Genomic DNA, 20,532 nt, shown 5'->3' on the forward strand with positions numbered 1-20,532 from the left:
GACATAGCACTTTCTTTATTATCAAGATTTATGGGTGCTGAAATGCCACTACACTGCTACCAAGTCTTTCATGATACAGTACCACTGCATGTCCCCAGACAGTGAAAAGTGCCAGCGGCATCCTATGAAATTTTTACTAGCAATATAAACCACTTAAAATTTAAAAAACTAAAAAGAAAAAAGTACTTCTCAGGCCAAGGACATATTTTTTTCCCCATGACAGCAGAATGTCTGACACAACTGTGTGTGCCTTAGCAACAAAAGAGTACTACAGCATTTTTAATACATCTCACCACTCCAAATATTGTCAAAGCCAGCCTTGCATTTTACTGTGTAGTTGCACAGAGTTTCGAGAAAGCAACCCCCTCCCCCCCATTTAGCTGTCCGTATTTCTTCAACATTCTGTCTTTTCATCGAATTTAATTAAGGATTCCTTACTGGTTCTCAGCATTTCCTGGCTCTTATATATTACCTTCTTCACTGGGGAGAAAGTCTTCGTGCAAGACACAATCAAGGGCAGAACAATGGGTAAGAATGCCTCTCCGCTTCTTCCTTGCTTTATGGGGCCCCAAAGAAAAGATATGCATAAAAGCTCTAAAATGGCTAGGGCAAACACAGATTGTCAATACAGAAAAATAAAAATAAACCTAACAGCAGCACCACAGAGCTAATTCTTAATGAACATATGCAAATATTGTAAATGTTACAGTGAGACAGTATCAAGTGGTTATGAAAATTAAAAAGCATATTCTTATTATAATCCCAATTGAAACTACTTGGTTTCTAACACTGATGTTCCAAAGCTATTGTGAACACTGTCTGAATACTTAATTACGTAAACAACAAACAAAAGGTTTCATCTCTGGTGCTCTAAGCTATCATCCAAAACTGGTTATAATTAAAGGTGTGAACAACAAAGTAAGTAACAAACCTGCAAAGTCAAGGTTCTGAGAAATTAATGGGCATCACCGCACTGCACTAGTTCAAATTCATCACTCATTATTTCTCAGACTAGCACTGTGCAGTTTCACATGTTTGTGCCTTATTCTCTTTCCTTCAAGCCTTTCCTTCCTTTTCTAGATGGCTAATTTTAGACAATTACTGTCTGTGACACACTAAGACTCTTCCCTCCCCCCCCCCACTTCTTCTTCCAGTTGTAAAGCTAGTGACCTATAAAAGCCCTGTACACCTAAAATACTCCAAGATTTTAGAAAGTAAAGATGGGTCATTTGAAATAAGGGAACAAAAGAAAGCAAAAAGTATTTCAACCCCTTTTCCCCACCACCTTCCCTTTGCATCATTTCAACGGTTAAAAAACACACATACACAGTAAATACTAATTTTACTAGTACTAGACATACTGTACTTGTTGAATAGAAGCAATGTTCTGATTTTGAGTTAATACTTTAGCAAGTTAAAATATGCACCTCAGTAAAGCCTTTTAGGTTGTTTAGAAGTCAGAGGTTTATGGTAACTATGGACCTTTGCACCATATGAACGAAATGTACTATATTTTACATTTAGAGAATACCCTTTCCATTCTGGTATTTTTTACAATAGGGTGTACAAATGAGGTGTGACAATACACACACGCAAACACGCATGTATAAATACATGCACACATCTCTTTTTCCATCTATCTTGGAAACAGAGTGAGTAATAGGGGAGGAGTGACTTTCCTTTCTTACAGGGATTAGCAAATTTCGTGAAGTATGGCCTATAATCATCAAAGGTGCCAAGGCTTTTTAATGTTGACCTGCTTACAGTAAGATTGCTTGTGCCCCTTCTCCCCAAAAACCCCAATGACATTGAAAAAAAATACTGCATTGCAGTATTTGCCAGTGCATCGGAGTGTATCCAGTCAGCTGTCCCACAGACAAACAAGTGTACATTTTAACACGTCCAGGCATGTAAATTAGTTGCCTGGTGGCCACAGATTGCTGAAACGGACAAGTGGATTTGTCAAGATCTGTGCACCTCCATATACATATATATAATATTCTTTATCACTGTCCATTTCTTGCCCGGGGTGTTTGCTGAAATTTTCTGGAAGTGCCAATTACCAAGGAACACGACAAATCCCCCTACCAGAATATGGAAAGTACTAATAACTTATTTCATACACAGTCTAGAACCACTGTCCACCACAAGATAATGTTCAAGTAGTAGGACTATTATGTGCAAAAAATACCCTTCATTTAATGAACATTCCCAGCAGCATACTAACTAGGGAAGACTTGAGAATGTAATGTAACCAAGAGGACATTCCTTTAAAAAATTCCTAAGTAAAAACAAAAAATATGCAAGATTTCTGCAACAACTAGATTTTCTTCAATAGGAATCAAATATTTAACAGGACCAAGTCTAGATGGTCAAGACTATTTCACATTCATTCAAATGGAATTTTCAAACAAACACTTTGCAGTTCATTTTTAACCGTTCTTTGTCAATAACAACTGGGGTTTTCTTCATTTGAGAAAGCTCAGAAAGGTAAAATTAATAAAGATAGGAAAGCAAAGAAGGTTATCAAGCCAGTCAACTGTGGAAGAGCATATCTGTATCTAACATGGAAACCTGACTAGTAAGGTGCATAGTAATAGAAAGAATTGTAAACTGGTAGCTGGTGTTTCTCTTCCATCAACATCTGAATGTAAAATCCCCTTTTTTTAGCAAGACTACAATTTCACAAAAATGACCATGTTTAAAGACAGCTACATATTCTCCAATTTTTGTTTAAAAATAAAAGGTTTTATGTTCTATGGTTTTAGTCTTACTATTATATATCTGGAAATCTTACATGAAATTTCACTAATTTAATAGCCATTTTCCTACTTCAGGGTCTACTATGTGATCTTTCATGTGAAAGGAGAGAAGACTGACACTATCTACAGGCAGGCTGAGTTCATCAATATAATCTTAAGACAAAGAAAAGAGAAAGAACAGTGGCAGAAACACGTGTCAGAAAACACATAAAAATACCATATTGAACAAAAATGTAACTGAATTAACTGCTGCCGACCCTCAAAAAATGCAGCTGTGTATGATCAAAGCCATTCTCATTTATTCTCATAACCAAATTCAGCAGCTTTAGAATCTATCATCAATGTTTTGGGTACAGAATTAAAATTTTAATCTCTTTCATACATATATTCGTGTGTATACTATATTTATATGCATGCATGCACACACACTCTTATGATTTTTCTTCCCCTACAGTGAAAAGCAGTTTTCAGAGGGTCATTCAATTACTTCCCTACAGAACAGACTGCAGCAGAAGCATTACATACGAGAGCAAATTAAAAGGGCGATTTAATTTCTCATATATTCTTTTTAAACTTCCTAATATGAACATTCTCATTTGAATTGAATGTTCTAAATAATCATGCAGGAAGAAAGGAATAAACTAAAAATCTGAAATTTTTAAAGACAGAAGGGCGTGTTCTATGCCCATGGTACGCATCTCTTGTGCCTCCTGATGTGTGACAGACTAACGCTTTCTGAGCAACCACATTTTTTTATACCTTCTACGCTACCTTCTATCACCTACAAGTCTACTATGCTTTTTAAACACTTCCGGCACCCACAACCTTGTTTAAAGATGCACTTCAGCTATTCCACATTACTGTGTGCCCTATACCATGAGAGACCATAACTAGCAAAATATATAGGTTTTCTTTAAAACCTAAAGCCAACAGACACAGCTTGAAATTGAAAGTGGATATTGTTATAGCAGGCAGAGGTGAGGATAGTGAAGAAGAGGAGTACAGCTGCATTACTTCAGGAAATTTCTGCTTTAGCGCATAAACTGCAGGATATGATGAACTCCCTGGAACTATTCTGCCATAGAACCATCTGACTATGTAAAAATACCAATATCACTTAACACAAAATCACTGCTTAGGGTAAATTCATTCTACCTACTGTTCTCATAGGGACATTTGCTGGAAAATTCTAAGAAATGATTTGCAGGCGCTATCAGCTGTGGGAGTTCACTATTATACCTCTGTCAACTTCATTCAATATAATTTACATTTTTCTAAAATACTGTCTCATAGGATTCCTCACTATTTTTTGCACGTACAATTTCACAGCAGGGGAAAAAAAAAAAAAAAGAGATAACCCTCTTTTGGAGAGAAGAAAGAACAGATGCTTAAAAATAGATTTCTACAAATCACTGTAAGCCAGAAATGTAATTAACACCTATTTATAAAGAATAATTAAAGTTGTGACTGCCACAAAGAACAGCAAAGATAATCGAGATAGCCCCTGCCTTTTTTTTTTTTTTTTTTTTTTTAAAAACACTGTTTGCAGTATTCCCACATGATTGCCACCTGCTCCCCCACTCAGCTTCCCCTATGCTCGTTTCCCCGGCAACCTTTCATTGGCTTTTCCTCCCAGCTATCGCTTTCAGTTCGGCTGCTCAGTCTAATCTTATTTGTTTTACACCCATCAAAACAAGCAGCTAGACAAAAGACAATCCTATAAGAATGTGAAAAGACCGTAGCTTTGTTTCCCAGTTATAATAAATATCTAAAGTGAAAGTCTGCAGAATGTTTAATTGAAACAAAACTAGCAAGAGTGATTTGAATTTTGAAGATTTTTCTCCCACTGAATAGCAGTGCTCTGTAAAATTCAAAGTCTGTGATAGTTGTATTTGATCATGCCATTTTGCACAGTCTGTAAGGAAAACATAAAGGAGGAATGAGTCGACTATTTCTTATTTCTCTGCCAAAAGAATACTCTAAAAATAGAAATACTATTTTTACATAAATGGATGGCTTTGACTTCCTTCAATATTTAAAAAACCAAAAAAAAAAAAAACAAACCTCCAAAACACCATTCTGTTTCATGATAGTATTATCTCATAAACAAACAAAATACCTGGTTTATACATGCAGTTACTGGATCTGGGTTTAATTGAACACTCATGTAACACAAATGACGATGAAAAGGCATGAGCTGCTGCCTGATCTGATGGTCATACAGTACAATGACACCGTGACGGTCAGCCGAGACCTTCCTTGCTTGACTGAAATGTAATGTTCAATGGAATCAGTGTGCAGTGCCATCACACTTCGACACATTAAAAATAGACAGACAGATCCTCAAAAACAAACAACGACCTGTAATTCTATTTATGACTCATAATCTGCTCTCCTGAACAAAAGAAATTCATGAGGCACACATAAGCTGTATGAAACCTATACACAGTCTCTCAGCATTCACTTACCATTTTCAAGCCATTCCACTCCATCTGTGATCACAAAGATGGACCCTTGCAGCCCTCACAGTGTCAAAAGCAAAAGGAACGTTATGTAAAAGCTGACATTCCTTCTTACAGTACTGCTGCCCAACGATGCAACAAAATCGACATATACTAGGCGCTGCAACACATACAAGCCTCCTCCTCTTTTTATGAGGTCATGACAGGAAACTCTTTGAAATACAATATGCAGCATTTACTGAAGCTCATATAAATCACTCTCAAAAACTACCATACCTGCTGCGCAGTCCACCAAAACAAAATGACCAGTCTTGAGGCTTTTTCCCCCAAGGATTCTGCTCATATTTCCAACATGTGAATGTGGAAATTAATGACCTCCCCACCCAAAACAACCCCCTCTTTTTCAGCATTTCAGTTAGCCACACACAGCCTCACATTAGAAATCAGCTCGCTCTTTATTCTGCGAGAAATCACAATGACCTTAAAAATGTCCAACTACCTCCTTTATTAAAGGATATGCAGGCATTAAATAGAAGAGAGAGAGAGAAAAGGGGGGAGAGAGAGACGGAGATACATAGTGTAGAAACAAACCAGTCATAGCAACTAAACTCACGTGAAAACAGACTGATAAAGATGCAGATTTGGGGAAATCTATGTTACATATCTATCAATTTTTATAACTACTATAAACAGATTTTAAATCTACTAATACCTACCATAACCATTCTTAATGGCAAATATAGGGTCTTGAAAAGCTTCAACTCTTCTAAAGATTTGCTATGGTTTCAGGGATTTTTTTTTTTTTTAAAGATCCACAAAGCACAGTGCAGATGTTTTGTGCAGCAAAAGAATTTAAAAAAAAAAAAAAAAAAAAAAAAAGCGCACTCTGTTGAAGCCCCCGATTCTAGGATGCAGATAAGAACAACTGAACAGAGCCTTAGTGAAATTGGCTTGCAGCTTCTCCTTTTTACATCCATTTATGGGACCATCTGTCAGCTGAAGCCAGGATCTGATTGGCTAGGGCAACTAAAGGAGGCGTTGCAACATCAGGTGCTATTGAAATTAGCTACTGCCAGATTGACAATGTTAATGATTTGGTGACCTCTACAACAAACAGAGACCAGATTTCTGAACTGCTGCTTGTGTCTAGTAATTAAGGCCCAGTTGAAAAAACAACACATACACATGTATTTTATCTCTCCCTACCCCAGAAGTACAGTAACAGTTACAGGCCATATCTACAGTTTATAAACCTCCATCATGGAGGTGCCATACCTCAGCCATGCTTCAATGACTGCAACCTCTTACCTCTTGCATGCGTGGCTTTGAGGTCTGGAGTATTTTAACCACCTTATCTTTCTCGACAGTTGCTTTCCGGAGAAATGCATATTTAATGATCTGCCTCTAGGCTTAAAGATATGACAAAAGCACTTTAATGTGCATTTTAACTGCACTTATTCTCAGGTACTATTGGTTTTAATAATCAAGCAATTTTTTTCCCTTCTGCAGTAAGAGACTTTCAAATTTATATATAGTTTTAAAGGCAGGTTTGATATTACTTGAACTTGATTATATGTCTAAAATATAACATCTTCTTACCAACACATTTTACCAGAATAAAAGTAGTATTTTATAATTATTCAGGTATCTCACTTCATTATTCGCTTGCTTTATAAGAAGGTGATAAATAAACCTGGGCATTTAAATGAAATTATTTTTCAACTGTAATAAGCAACATGCTTTAACTTTGTAATAAACACACTCACTTATCCTTCGCTTGCTTCCACAGACAAAGCACCAAACCACCGATTATAAACAGCAATATTTCACAAACTTTCCACTATGGCAACTTTATTGAAAATTCTCTTAATTAGGAAACATTTATATTCCCCCTCTTCTTCAAAAGAGAAATATTTTAGGGGTTTGTTGATTTTACACATGGCAGCCAAGATAACAAGGCATGGCATCTTGTTTTTACATCTAACCTGAGATTAATGTTTATCTAATCTAAAACTACCAATTTTTAATCTATATAATATTGATATTTAAATCATTTAGTTTTATCTTTTATATGTACTGTTAAAAGAAAATATTGTTTTAAAATGTCCAATATAATTATTAATATTTCTATTTTGGAACAGACAAAAAGGTAAAAGCTGCGGAGAACGCTAGTATGGGCCATGATACATGCTCATTTAGCTCTTCATTGCAGAAAATAAGAAATGGTTTTATGAAACATCACAAACCTCCCCCTCCCCACCAATATATAATTACCATTTTGGGGAAAGTCTTTTTTTAAAGTACAAATATTAACTCAGAACTGTTAATCTCGTAAAGGGTACTCTGTACGTTTTAAAATTTCTTTAAAACATCCACATGCACAAAAAACCCCAGCCACAGCCTAAACAAATAGTACAATGTAGGAAATATATTAACCTTTTAAATAACGTAGATACAAATGGATCATACAAGCAGAAAACACACATTAGAAAAAACATTTAAAATAAACGAACCCTTCCTACCCACGGAGTGAACACTGAATTCAATTAACATCTATTATGGATAGTTTAAATGGCTGCAGAGGATTTCTCCTATCACACAATAGTTTTAAAAACATTTGTAGCTTAGCAAAAACTAGCAAAGATTAAACTGGTTTGTAGGATAGGTTTCCTAAATAAATCTATGTAACTCAAACTGAACTACTAGAGTGAACTCACTAGCATCAAAATACTGCACAACTGGTACATCATCATATGTTCTGGTCCCAAAATACACTGAATATTAAAGTTTCATTTGTCATGCAGATTTTTACTTAAGGTCTCTTCAGGGGTTAACAAAATTGAAAAAGGGATGGAGAAATCTTTTTTTCAGCCTTTTCAACCTCAGCACACTTTGTTAGCTATAAATTAATGTTATGCATATCAAAAGATTCAGCCATTTTTCTGAAACAATAATCGCACATTGCAGTCCTAAACAATTAGCTGTTTTGCAAAACTAAAATTTCATGTACTTTGTACACTGATCACTTTAAAAAACAAAACAAAAAAACACCACCACCAAAACAAACCCCCATACCAAATCTTTCAGGGGAATACTAAAAGGAACGCACAAATGTCCTCAGAGGCCTCTCTCTAAAGACAAAGGCAGAATCCTATTGTTGAAAAAGTCAACCTTATTATCATGTTTCCAACAGTACCATTCATCTTTCAGGGTAAGTGGCTGACCACTGCATCAGAGTTGTGGCACATTTGTAAAGCATCAAATTCTCAATATAGTCTCTCAGAATCAGCCAGTAAACCTCTGAGAAAAGCCTTATTTTTATGAGAGCCTCCATCCCCACAAACAGAAACTTGTCTTAAACACCTAATCCAATACCAAAATGAAATCACAGGGCTGTTTGTCCCCCCCTCCCTTCTCTCCTTACCATAAATGAGCAGTTTCTTGACTCATTAATGACAGTTTCCCTTAAAAGAAGTGATCTCATATCACTGAGCCCCTCTACACCATGCATACATCCCAAAGGTTGCGGGTATCTTAGCATCAGTAGCCGCCAGCAAGCTCTCTCATACAGAGCCCAGATGGACTATACCAGAAGCCAATTCAGCGTTAATAACTACCTACTCTGTGCAGTTTAGAAGCCTTACGTGGCATAATGTCCTAGGCAACAGCAGCCGACTGAAACCACAAATAAAGACAACCCAATTGTCCAAAACCATTGAAAGGAAAAAAAAAATAAAGTGAAGAATGATTTTTAATCTCTTATTTTCATAAGAATAAACTGAATCCTTCATAAACATATTAAAAAAAAAGGAGGAAAAAACAAAACAAAACAGATGCTGCCCAGAAAAGTGACAAAATATTACCTCATTATTTAACAAAGCAGCATTAAGCGTCCTGCTGATTTCAAACATCTTGCCACAGATTTTGGTTTAAGAGAAACAGAAAGAATCCTTTGCAAGCCCTCTGTCTGCAAAGGGTTCTTCAATTTTCTTGTGCACAACAGTATAGTCAATATGTTATTTCCCTAGAGTTCGCACATTAAAACATCTAGTCAGTGAGCTGAATTTTCTCCCCTTATCACACACACAGTACACTCCTGTTATATGCACTGCTCTCTTTGCAAGATTAGCCTGCCCCAAACATGGCTGTTGTTCAAACTATTCTGTGAAGTAACAGTTCACTCTATAACCACCAGGTGGGCAGTGTGCACAGATTCAAATAACCATCTTAAAGATTTTTCTTGGAACAGTCTTTAGTTGTGGTAAAGAACCCCAAAAGAGCCCATATTTTGCATTCTTTTGTCAATCATCTGCTCCCCATAAGACAAAGAAGCAAGCCAAGAAACTTTCATTAGCAAATCATTTAAAAAAAATCTTAATAAGGAACGTAAACATCACACACAAACCTTTCATTTCGCAAAAATGAACTTAAAGAAAAAACCCAATCAGCAGAAAGGATGAAATGTACTTTACAGGGGAACACCAACAGTGGAACTGGTCTCTTTACAGACAGCAAAAACGTCGCGCGTAGGATGATAAACTGGTTCAAGTAAACATGAACACAACATTCATTTATAGTAAACATGGGGGCATGAGGGAAGTTGGAGAACAGACAGACTACAACTTCCCCAGGTAAAATACCAGATTAACATAATATTGTGATGGTAAACAAAACTAAACCAAAAGTCAGAAAACCTATTATAAACTATCAGAGCACAAGTCCAGAGAAAAATACAAGACTGATCATAGTTTTCAACAGCAATTTAAGATGACTTGGAAATGCTTACTAAATTTTCCACATCGCTATATTTCTATAAACTTAAGAATCTTCTTTTGTTATACTTTAGATCTGTTACAACAAGGAACGTTTCTACTATCATACAAAGTTATGAATTCAATACACTTCAGCAGCGCCCAGAGGCTTCAATCGATGTGGGACCCACTGCGTTAGGTGCTGTATAAACACATAATAGAATCATTGGACTGGAAGGGAATTCAAAGAGGTCTTGTAGTCCAGTCCCCTGTATTGAAGGGAGAATGAAGTATATCTAGACGATCCCTGACAGGCTTTTGTCTAACCTGCTCTTAAAAATCTCCAATGACGGAGATTCCACAATCTCCCTAGGTAATTTATTCCAGTGCTTAACAACACTGACATTTAGGAAGTTTTTCCTAAATGTCCAACCTAAACCGCCCTTGCTGCTACTAAAGCCCATTGCTTCTCCTAGCCTCAGAGGTTAACAAGAACAAACTTACCTTTCTCCACGTTGTAAGAAAATGTTATGTACTTGAAAACTGTTTTGTTCCCTCCCCCCCCGCTCAGTCTTCTCTTCTCCAGACTAAACAAACCCAATTTTTCGATCTTCCCTCACAGGTCATGTTTTCTAGACCTTCAATAATTTTTCAGAGTAACAGCCGTGTTAGTCTGTATTCGCAAAAAGGATGAATCCGATGAAGTGAGCGGTAGCTCACGAAAGCTTATGCTCAAATAAATTGGTTTGTCTCTAAGGTGCCACAAGTACTCCTTTTCTTTTTTCAATCATTTTTGTTGTTCTTCTCTGGACTTTCTCCAAATCGTCCACATCTTTCCCAAAATGTGGCACCCAGAAATGGACACAATACTCGAGCTGAGGCCTAACTGGTGTGTAGTACAGGGGAAGAATTACTTGTTATGTCTTGCTTACAATACTCCTGATAATACATCCCAGAATGATGTTTGCTTTTTTGAAAGTGTCACACTGTTGACTCATATTTAGCTCGTGATCCACTGTGACTCCTAGATCCCTTTCCGCAGTACTCCTTCCTAGGCAATCATTTCACATTTTGTATGTGTGCAACTGATTGTTCCTTCCTAAGTGTAATACTTCACATTTGTCCTTACTGAATGTCATCCTATTTACTTCAGACCATTTCTCTAGTTTGTCCAGATCATTTTGAATTTTAATCCTATTTTCCAAAGGACTTGCAACCCCTCTCCGCTTGGTCTTGTCAGCAAACTCAATATGTCTTTCCAGCTTGACTGTGAACCACTGATAACTACACCCTGGGAACGGTTTTCCAACCAGTTATGCACTTACCTTATAATAGTAAAGACAGTCCCTGTCCTGAAGAGCTTACAATTCATATTTTAAAGTTTAAAGCAGATATTGGTGGTGTGGGGAAGAATGAAAAACAAAAAGAAATCACACAATAGTGTTATTTAATATGGACCAGAACTGAATCCCACTGAAATCCCATTGCAACTGGCTCCAGTGGGAGCAGGACCTAATAAGGTTATTTACTGAAAGTAAAGGTCATGTTATTTTCCATTTGTTCTATTTTATTAAAATGTGACAAACCATATGAACATGTGATTTGGACTTGTCAAATACATAGTATTACCTACACTACTGTATTGTTTCATACATGGATGTCTCCATGAATACTTTGCATTGGGTTAAAATAATTTTTATTATATATATAATACACACACACGATATTCTGTTTTGCCTGTTAAATAATACTAAGTGATGCAGTTATGATTTAACCTTCTTGAATATATTAATTTTCCACCCCACTTTTTATATGGGGAAGAAAAGTTATTTCCATCCGTTTCTGGATGTATGAAATGAGCTTATTTTCTCACTCACCGTATGTCTTGATTATTAATTAAAAATGTCACTTCTTTTCTAACACTGAAATGTAATAATTTAGTAAATAAAATATTCTCGGCTTGCTGATCTTGGAGATAATATATGTAAGGGTTTCAGGACTTATTTTTTACTTGCAGGTAACTTCAGTATTTTGATTAAATCAAAGGAATGGCTGGTAAACAGAAATATTTTATAAAATGTATTTAAAAAAACAAAATAAAGAAAAAAAACAAACAAAAAGGACCTGAAGCACATTTTTAAAGGACCTTTCCTCCTACTACCCTGAGGCAAATTCAACCAATCAATAAGAAACCATTGACATACCACCATCTGCCAAGCTGCAGAGAAATGTGGCTAGAACAGACCTCTTATGGAGCACAAGTAGTCTCATTTTCAGTCTATTAGGAAAGCACCAGAGCTTTCATGTGCAAGGACACAAAAGTCCAACCCAGACTCTCTTCACACCAGTTTGAGTACATTGCTACAGAATTCTAGCATTTATGCTGTGTGAGTTTTCAAGCTAATCATCAAAGTAAGGGGGGGGGGGGGGAAGGAAATCAGCAACAGTCTATTCTAGTGCAGCGTAAAAATAAAGAATTCGGTGAATTATATCCTAATATGATTATAGCAGTATTTAAGTGGTTTGCTGTCTGTGAACTACAACCTGGCATTTTCAACTGACTCTTCCTTTTCCACTCTTCTACAGAGGACTAGGTAGGCAAGCTTAGAAGTATATGAATTGTTTTCTAGGCTATTTCTATTATAACCATATAAAAGCAAAGATTTATTTGGGATCTAAGGATATTAATTTGTTTCTGGGGGATAGAAGGAAGGTGGAGTAGAGAGAGGAGGTTGAACAATGGACTTGGAAAAGGAGATACATAATGCAAGCACTAAGGTTTGCCCTATGCTGTCACTGACAACTCAAATGGATACATGCACTGAATCATGAAAAACACAATCACAGATGACAAAATTTTAACAAAATCTGCACTACAGGATCAGGACAGGTACCCCATTCTCTTCCAAATCCAAATATAAAAAGACAAAATAAACATGTTCAAAGGAGATGGAAACTTATATATCACACACACACACACTCAGAGGAGACAGGCCTGCCTATTTTAAAAGTCATCTGCAAAGTTTTAAGAAAGCTTGAAAAAAGCGAGCATGCAAATGACAAATGGTGAAAGCCATCAGATTGAGTATAAAACTAAAAGCCTCAATCTCAATGGTATCTAACCCAAAATGTGATTCCAAAAAAAGTCGGTCTACATTAAGAACACAACACTTAGAGCTTGTGGGGAAGGGGGAAACGTCTAAAAAAAACCCCATGTCTAAAAAGGACACTTACATATATAACAGAACCATGAATAGGTTTAGTGCAACATCCAAAAACTTTCAAACTGTCAATTTGGAGGGAAAAATGAATAGTCAGGCAACAATTACAAAATAACAAATAGGCTGAGTAAAAAAGCAAGCAACACATACAACAGTGAGATTTTTAAAAATTATGGTTAAACAAACCATTAATGTACAGTATAGAACTGTATAAGAAGATAGTGTAATTTAACTACTGAATGGTTTAAATAAATAACGGATTGCCCTCTGGAAACTAAGTAGAGAGCTAGGTGATCAAAAACAATGCACTAGGCAATGCTAAAATGGTTTTCAGGTAAATTGTTCTATAAGGTTATGGAATTCATATGTATTTAAGGTAAACTGAGGAATTCACATGTATTTAAGAAGGCTGAGAAATTTAGGGTTGGTCTAATTGGTATAACTACACCACGTATTAAAAAGAGAAGCTTTTGGGATCATCTAAAATAGGATACATTGTAGGATTCTTGGCTGAGAGAAGAAGAAGCAGTAGGCAAAAGAGAGTAAGATTGTATTGGAAGATAAGGAAATAAGCTGGTTTGGCAGTTTTGTTTGTTTTATCTGCACACTCTGCTATGTAAGAAGCCATTATTGCCTCTCATTCTACCGCTAACTGTGGACAGCTGTGCAAGCTCTGATAGTGATGGAACGTTCCATCAGGTGCACTGTGATTTCTCTTAACGTGTGTGTGTGTGTGAGAAATATCCTAGGACTCCCGCTGGAAGTCCAGTTTCTTTTTAGCTGTGGATACAGAGCTACCTGATTCAGAAGGTTCTGAATGTAATGATATCCAACCAAAAAAACCCCACAATCCTATATAAATACGACACTAAATTAAGCATTTAGCCACACAAAACTGAAGAGATTCACTTACCAGTTCCCACAGAAATCACAGCTCAGCTTCTTTGTACATATGGAGCATTTAGCTTACTGTGCTGGGTGTTCATGTTATTCAAGAGATGTATGTAATTTGGACCCTTTACAGCAGAGGTGGGCAAACTACGGCCAGCAGGACTGTCCTGCCTGGCCCCTGAGCTCCCGGGTGGAGAGGCTAGCCCCCAACCCCTCCCCTGCTGTCCTTCCTCCCCCCCCCCCGCCCAGCCTCAGTGTGCTGCACCGCCAGCGCTCTGGCCTGCCACTCCTGTCGGTGTGGTTGCAAGCTCCTGCTGCTCTGAGCAGCATGGTAAGGGGGTGGGGAGCAGAGGGTTTGGATAAGGGGCAGGAGGTCCCGGGGAAAGTCAGGGAACAGGGGGCAGTTGGATAGGCATGGGTAGGGATGTGGATGGGGCAGTTGGGGCAGGGAAGATTGGCTAGGGGGTGGGAGTCCCAGGGGGGCAGTTGGGGCAGGGGGGTGGATAAGGTCGGGGCAGTCAGGGGACAGGGGAAGTTGGATGGGGCGGAGGTTCGGGGGGGGGTGTCAGGGGATGGGGAACCTGGGGTATTGGATAGGCATGGGAGTCCCGGGGGGGGGGTGTCTGGGGGCAGGGGTGTGGATAGGGGTCAGGAGAGTCAGGGGACAGTGGGGGTTGGACAGGGGGCGGGGTCCCCGGGGGCAGCTAGGATGGATCACCAGGGATGCTTTACCAACATCAGTATGGGCTGATCAGGGAAGGTGCATGACACGTGCATCTTTAAGAACATAAAAGACTGCTCAAAAAGATGCAAGGAAGGACTTTCTTTCTTGACCAGATTACCATTGGGAATATTGAATTGCCAATAGTGATCCTAGACAACTCAGCCTACCCCCCCCCCCCCCCCCCCACGGCTCATGAAGCCGTACACCAGTCAGCTCGATGGCACAAAGGAGCACTTCAACTACAGACTCAGCAGGTGCAGAATGACAGCAGAATGTGCCTTTGGTCACTGAACAGAAGAACTGCCATACCAGGTCAGATCATCTGGCATAGATCCATCTAGTTCATCTTCCAACAGTGGCCAATATCAGGTGCCCCAGAGGCAATGAACAGAATGGATAATCATCAAATGATCCATCTCATTGCCCATTCCGACCTTCTGGCAAACAGAGGCTAGGGTCATCATCCGTGTCCATCCTGGTTAATAGCCATTGATAGACCTATCATCCATAACTTATCCAGTTATTTATTGAACCCTGTTATAGTCTTGGCCTTCACAACATCCTCTGGCAAAGAGTTCCACAGGTTGACTGTGGGTTGTGTAAAAAACAAAACAAAAAAACCCCCACTTCCTTTGGTTTGTTTTAAATCTGCTGCCTATTAATTTCATTTGGTAACCCTTAGTTCTTGGGTTATGAGAAGGAGTAAGTAACACTGGCATTGTTTATTTACAAGATTGGATCTCAGTGAGCAAAATAGCTCAATGGTTATAGGTGCCTGCTATGTCCTGCATGGCATCTGTGAAGCAAAGGGGGAAACGTTTCCCCCAGCTGTGGAGGTAGAGCAGCTGTCTGCTGAATTTGAACAGCCAGATAGAAGGGCTATTAGAAGAGCTATATGGCTCAGGGAGGCTTTGAAAGACCTTTTTAATAGTGAGCCAGAACAGTGTGTGTTGCTGTAATACAATCTGCATGGCCTCTCTCTTTTGTGGCCTGGAATTAATCTTGCAGTGATTACTGTGTATGTAGGAATCTAACATCGTCAATGCACCTATTAATATTGTTTTTGAATGGTGTTATGGGTTCTGTGACACAGCGCAGTAACAGGAAATTGATTGCTGTCAGACCTGTTCATTGCCAGCCAGCATAAATTATGAACTAAGAAAGATGAACTATGTTCCAAAAAATAGAATTTTATTCCGTAACATGAACCAGCAAATAAAAAAAATTCAGAACTTAATAAAACTTAATAAATTAACCGAACAGAACTTTTGAAGAGGAAAGAACAGTCATTTCCATTTCAGGTACACATACGGTGATCTGTGAGACACGGTTGGTATATGTGAAGCTGTTATTTTCTGCAATGTCCCCTTGGAGGAGTGATAAGAGTAGTGCACTGACCCCTCATGCCATGTGGGATGTTGGGTGGTGGTAGGTATAGCGAGATCCCGATATGGGCTGGAGACGGAGGCGAGCATAGGATTGTTGAACCTACAGGTCCACCAGAGTCTGTAGCATCTCTGTTTGCTGTCTGAGAAGCGCAAGCAACTCCTGCGGCACGCCCCTCTCCTTTTCCTTTCTCCTCTAACCTAGACCATGTTGTCTGCAAGGGTGATTCTTCAAGCCCTGGGCTCGTTCCCTGATGCAGCAATGGCTTGCAGGATCTCCTGGAACAAGTCATCCTGAGACGCCTTCTTTCTTCTCCTTGTCTGGCTCAAGAGTTCCATGAGTGTGAAGAGGGAAATTCTGAAGGCCGCTATGATGGTTTGGATCACAGAAAACCCCTTGGGAACTGCCAACTGATGTGCAGAGACTACCCCAGAGCCTGTTTCCCCTGGCAGCTTGGGACTTCAGTGCCCTGCATGGTTTGAGCCAGACATGCTAGCCTGCTGCAAACCCAGACTCAGGTCTGAACCATGTCCCCTAAAAGCTGCAGGGTTAAATGAAAACAGCTTAAGAAGTGTTCCTGTCTCTAACACTCAGATGCCCAGCTCCCAATGGGGTCCAAACCCCAAATACATCCATAATACTCATAAACTGTTAGCCCTCTATGACACTGATAGAGAGATATGCACTGCTGTTTGCCCCTCCCCCGGTATTAATGCATACTCTGGGTTAATTAATTAAGTAAAAAAGTAAAAGGTGATTTTATTAAATACAAAGAATAGGATTTAAGTAGTTCCAAGTAAAACAGACAGAACAAAGTAAATTACCAAACAAAATAAAACACGCAAATCTAAACCTAATACAGTAAGACAATGGTTACAGATGAACTCTCACCCTCAGAGATGTTCCAGTAAAATTCTTTTTCAGACTAGGCTCCTTCTAGTCTGGGTCCAACAATCACTCATACCCCCGTGGTTACTGTCCTTTGTTCCACTTTCCTTCAGGTATCCTTTGGGGGGTGGAGAGACTATCCCTTGAGCCAGCTGAAGACAAAATGGAGGGGTCTCCCAGGGGTTTAAATAGACTCTCTTGTTGGGGGACACCCTCTCTCCCCCTGTGTAGAATCCAGCTACAAAATGGAGTTTTGGAGTCACATGTCCATGCATGAATCAGAACTTACAGGTAGCAGCCATTGTTCACATGCTACCTTAAACGTCCTCAAGTAGACTTCTTATGTGGATTGGAGTCTTCCAAGATCCATTGTCCATTAAGTGTTTCTTGATTGGGCACTTAACTTGCAAATTCCTTTCTAAAGAAGCTGACCAAATGCCTTACTAAGGCTACTTAAAATCAAACAAGTACACAGCCAATATTCATAACTTTGAATACAAAAATGATACATGCATACAAATAGGAAGAATATATTCAGTAGATCATAACCTTTGCAGAGATATGTTACATGGCATATGGAGCATAAAACATATTCCAGTTATGTCATATTTACATTCATAAGCATATTTCCATAAAGCATTAGGAGGTGCAACATCACAGCCACAATGCAGCAGCTGCAGACACAACACACAGAGCTACCACTGTCAGTGTATTCACGAGAGAAACTGAAACGTAAGATACTGAACTCACTCCCCTTGATCCCCAAAAGTTGTAAGCACTACAGTCTCTCTTCTGCTTGGGACTGATAGAGCACAGTGCCAGTTCGCAGGGCTTTAAAGCAAAGGGGCAACTTCCTGCTTACTTGACCCACCTTGCGTCAACCTGTGTCATGTAGACCAGGCCTCAGTCATATTGCTTGTTCTGTATGTCTGATATGCATTTAATACATTTTATTAAAGCACGCATTCAAAAGGAAACACAGGAAAACAAGAAGTAACTGATATAACTAGCCAAGTTAAATATTGCAACGAGACATATACATTCTTCCACTTCCTAACCATTTAACCTTAGTATTACAAGTAAACAACATTTTTATATTTTCAATTCCATGGGGTTTTTTTCCCTTTTAAATCTAGAGCTATTGAAGCTTGGATTCACCAGCAGACATTGTAAATGACACACTTTGCCATTCCAGGATTTATAAGCAGAATGAACTCTGCCAGTGGAGAAAGCTAAAAACTTTCTATATAGATGTTAATATACCATAGCAAGCACTGCTGCTTCTACTGTTGGCAAAGTACCTATAGTACACAAAACGAAAAAAAGTGTTCACAGGTTAATCACTGAATTGTTTTAATGTATCTGCTTGTAAATAACTAAATGAACTAGTCATCAAAGAAATCTAGACTACTAGAAAGATTCACATGCAAAGTTCAGTCATTTTTAATCTGTTCTTGTCTGAGCAAATGGTTTTCTTGAAGTGTGAAAAGTTCCTCTGCCCCAAACTTACCAAACTCAACAGCAGCTTAAGAGATTTGGCCTATACTTTCCCCAAAAATTCATCTTTGGGCTCAGAACAAGAATGGAAATGTCAGCTGACCTAAAGTGATAAATTAGTACTATAGAATACCTAAACCAAGAAATCTTAGTAATGAGGAGAAAGCTGAAGACTGAAAATGGGGACTAATGTCCTTTTGTTTACAAGATGTAACAAGGTGATCAAGAAAATATTCCAATGGAAAATGCTGGAAGGAAAGAAACAGGATGTCCAGCAGCAGGATACCAGAATACATCAGAACAGAGGGACAAAACAGAAATCAGAAGAGATTGTCATGCAGTGTGCAAATGGCTGGCAAGGCCACATCTTCAGTACAGGAAGGATACTGGAAGAGACACAGAACAGAATAATAAGGAGGATAATATGCCTCAGGAACTATATAACTATGAATATCCTGGAAAATTAATAATGCTTAGTACTTATATAGCATGTTTTATTTATATTCATATATTTTGTGTCTACTGTCATGAAATCTCATAATTGTATATTAAAGAACAGCTCACAGCCACATCTGTGTCAACCCCATCATTGACTCAATTAAAAAAAAAATCATCACTGTGTACCCTAAAAACGAATGCAAGTCATTCTACAGTAGTGAAAAAATAAAAGTTTATAAATGGCCTAATTGCACAAGTAAGCTTTACACTGTGCCTCAATGTGCACCAATCTTATTGAAAAGCACTCTACAAGTATCAATTAAATAATAAAGGGTATTGGGTGGATTATGTACAATTTACAGATGGACAAATAATGGTAGAGATTGAGAGAGTTGTCCCAGGTTGCAGAAGATCAGTGTCACAGGCTAGATTAGAATTCAGGAGTCAGATACTCCCACTCCTGTGAACTAACCATATCTCCCTCCCCCAGTTTTTCACAGATCAGATTCCATAAATGCAGCAGCATGATTGAGATTTTCACAGGAAACAAAACAGAGATGGCAAATTATGGCAAATCCCAGGTACTTCTAGTGAACTTTCAAGATCCATATCTGAAGGGTACAAGTCTTCCAGTCTAACAACATAAGACATTCCACCAGTTCTATGACTACTCACATTGATTGGAGGGCCTCCATCTTGAACTGGGTGAGTTGATTTAAACACTTGAAGTTAAGCCCTGGTATTGTGCTTTCCCCCACTTTCGTTATCTTTTTGAAAATCTTGAAACAGAGATGGTAAATTGCTCTTTCCTCCTTAAGTGGGTAAGCAAGTGCTCCAAGGTGAGAGAAAGTATTGCCTTTTCAGAGGACAGGAAGGACCAGATTATGTACAGTAGTCTTGACCTATGATGGACAGCATCATAGAAGATTATGGTTGGAAGAAACTTCAGGAGGTCATCTAGTCCAACCCCCTGCTCAAAACAGGACCAACACTAACAAAATCATCCCAGCCAGGGCTTTGTCAAGGCCTTAAAAACCTCTAAGGAAGGAGATTCCACCACCTCCCTAGGTAACCCATTCCAGTGCTTCAACACCCTTCTAGTGAAACAGTTTTTCCTAATATCCAATCTAGACCTCCTCCACTGCAACTTGAGACCATTGCTTCTTGTTCGGTCATCTGCTACCACTGAGAACAGCCGAGCTCCATCCTCTTTGGAACCCCCCTTCAGGTAGTTGAAAGCTGCTATCAAATCCCACCTCACTCTTCTCTTCTGCAGACTAAACAAGCCCAGTTCCCTCAGCCTTTCCTCATAAGTCATTTGCCCCAGCCCCCTAATCATTTTCACTGCCCTCCGCTGGACTCTTTCCAATTTGTCCACATCCTTTCTGTAGTGGGGGGGGGGCCCAAAACTGGACGCAATACTCCAGATGTGGCCTCAACAGTCCCGAATAGAGGGGAATAATCACATCCACCAAGCAGAGGAGACCTCCTCCTGCTCATTCAGGAGTAAGG

The 20,532-nt window shown here is 38.8% G+C and overlaps 1 protein-coding gene across 10 annotated transcripts in view; it reads right to left on the minus strand.

The window, feature by feature from the left end:
• ELAVL4 (ELAV like RNA binding protein 4) overlaps window positions 1-20,532 on the minus strand; it is a 107,369-nt gene that overhangs the window by 70,995 nt on the left and 15,842 nt on the right. Inside the window, exon 1 of one of the 10 annotated variants that reach the window (XR_012160495.1) lies at window positions 8,649-8,811. The exons of 1 other annotated variant lie outside the window; for it this stretch is intronic. Coding sequence is in view for 6 of the 9 variants with exons in the window: in XM_073357760.1 (XP_073213861.1) it covers window positions 8,649-8,765 (117 nt within the window). In the remaining 3 variants the exon portion in view is untranslated. Of the gene's footprint in view, window positions 1-931; window positions 984-4,881; window positions 4,957-5,230; window positions 5,412-5,500; window positions 5,585-5,940; window positions 6,175-8,648; window positions 8,812-9,087; window positions 9,253-20,532 lie in introns of those variants that run through there. 8 more of the 10 variants (XM_073357762.1, XM_073357760.1, XM_073357759.1 and 5 more) reach the window with 8 other exon arrangements.

This window comes from Lepidochelys kempii, chromosome 8 (assembly GCF_965140265.1).
Source record: "Lepidochelys kempii isolate rLepKem1 chromosome 8, rLepKem1.hap2, whole genome shotgun sequence".
In the NCBI taxonomy this organism is placed as follows: Eukaryota; Metazoa; Chordata; order Testudines; family Cheloniidae; genus Lepidochelys; species Lepidochelys kempii.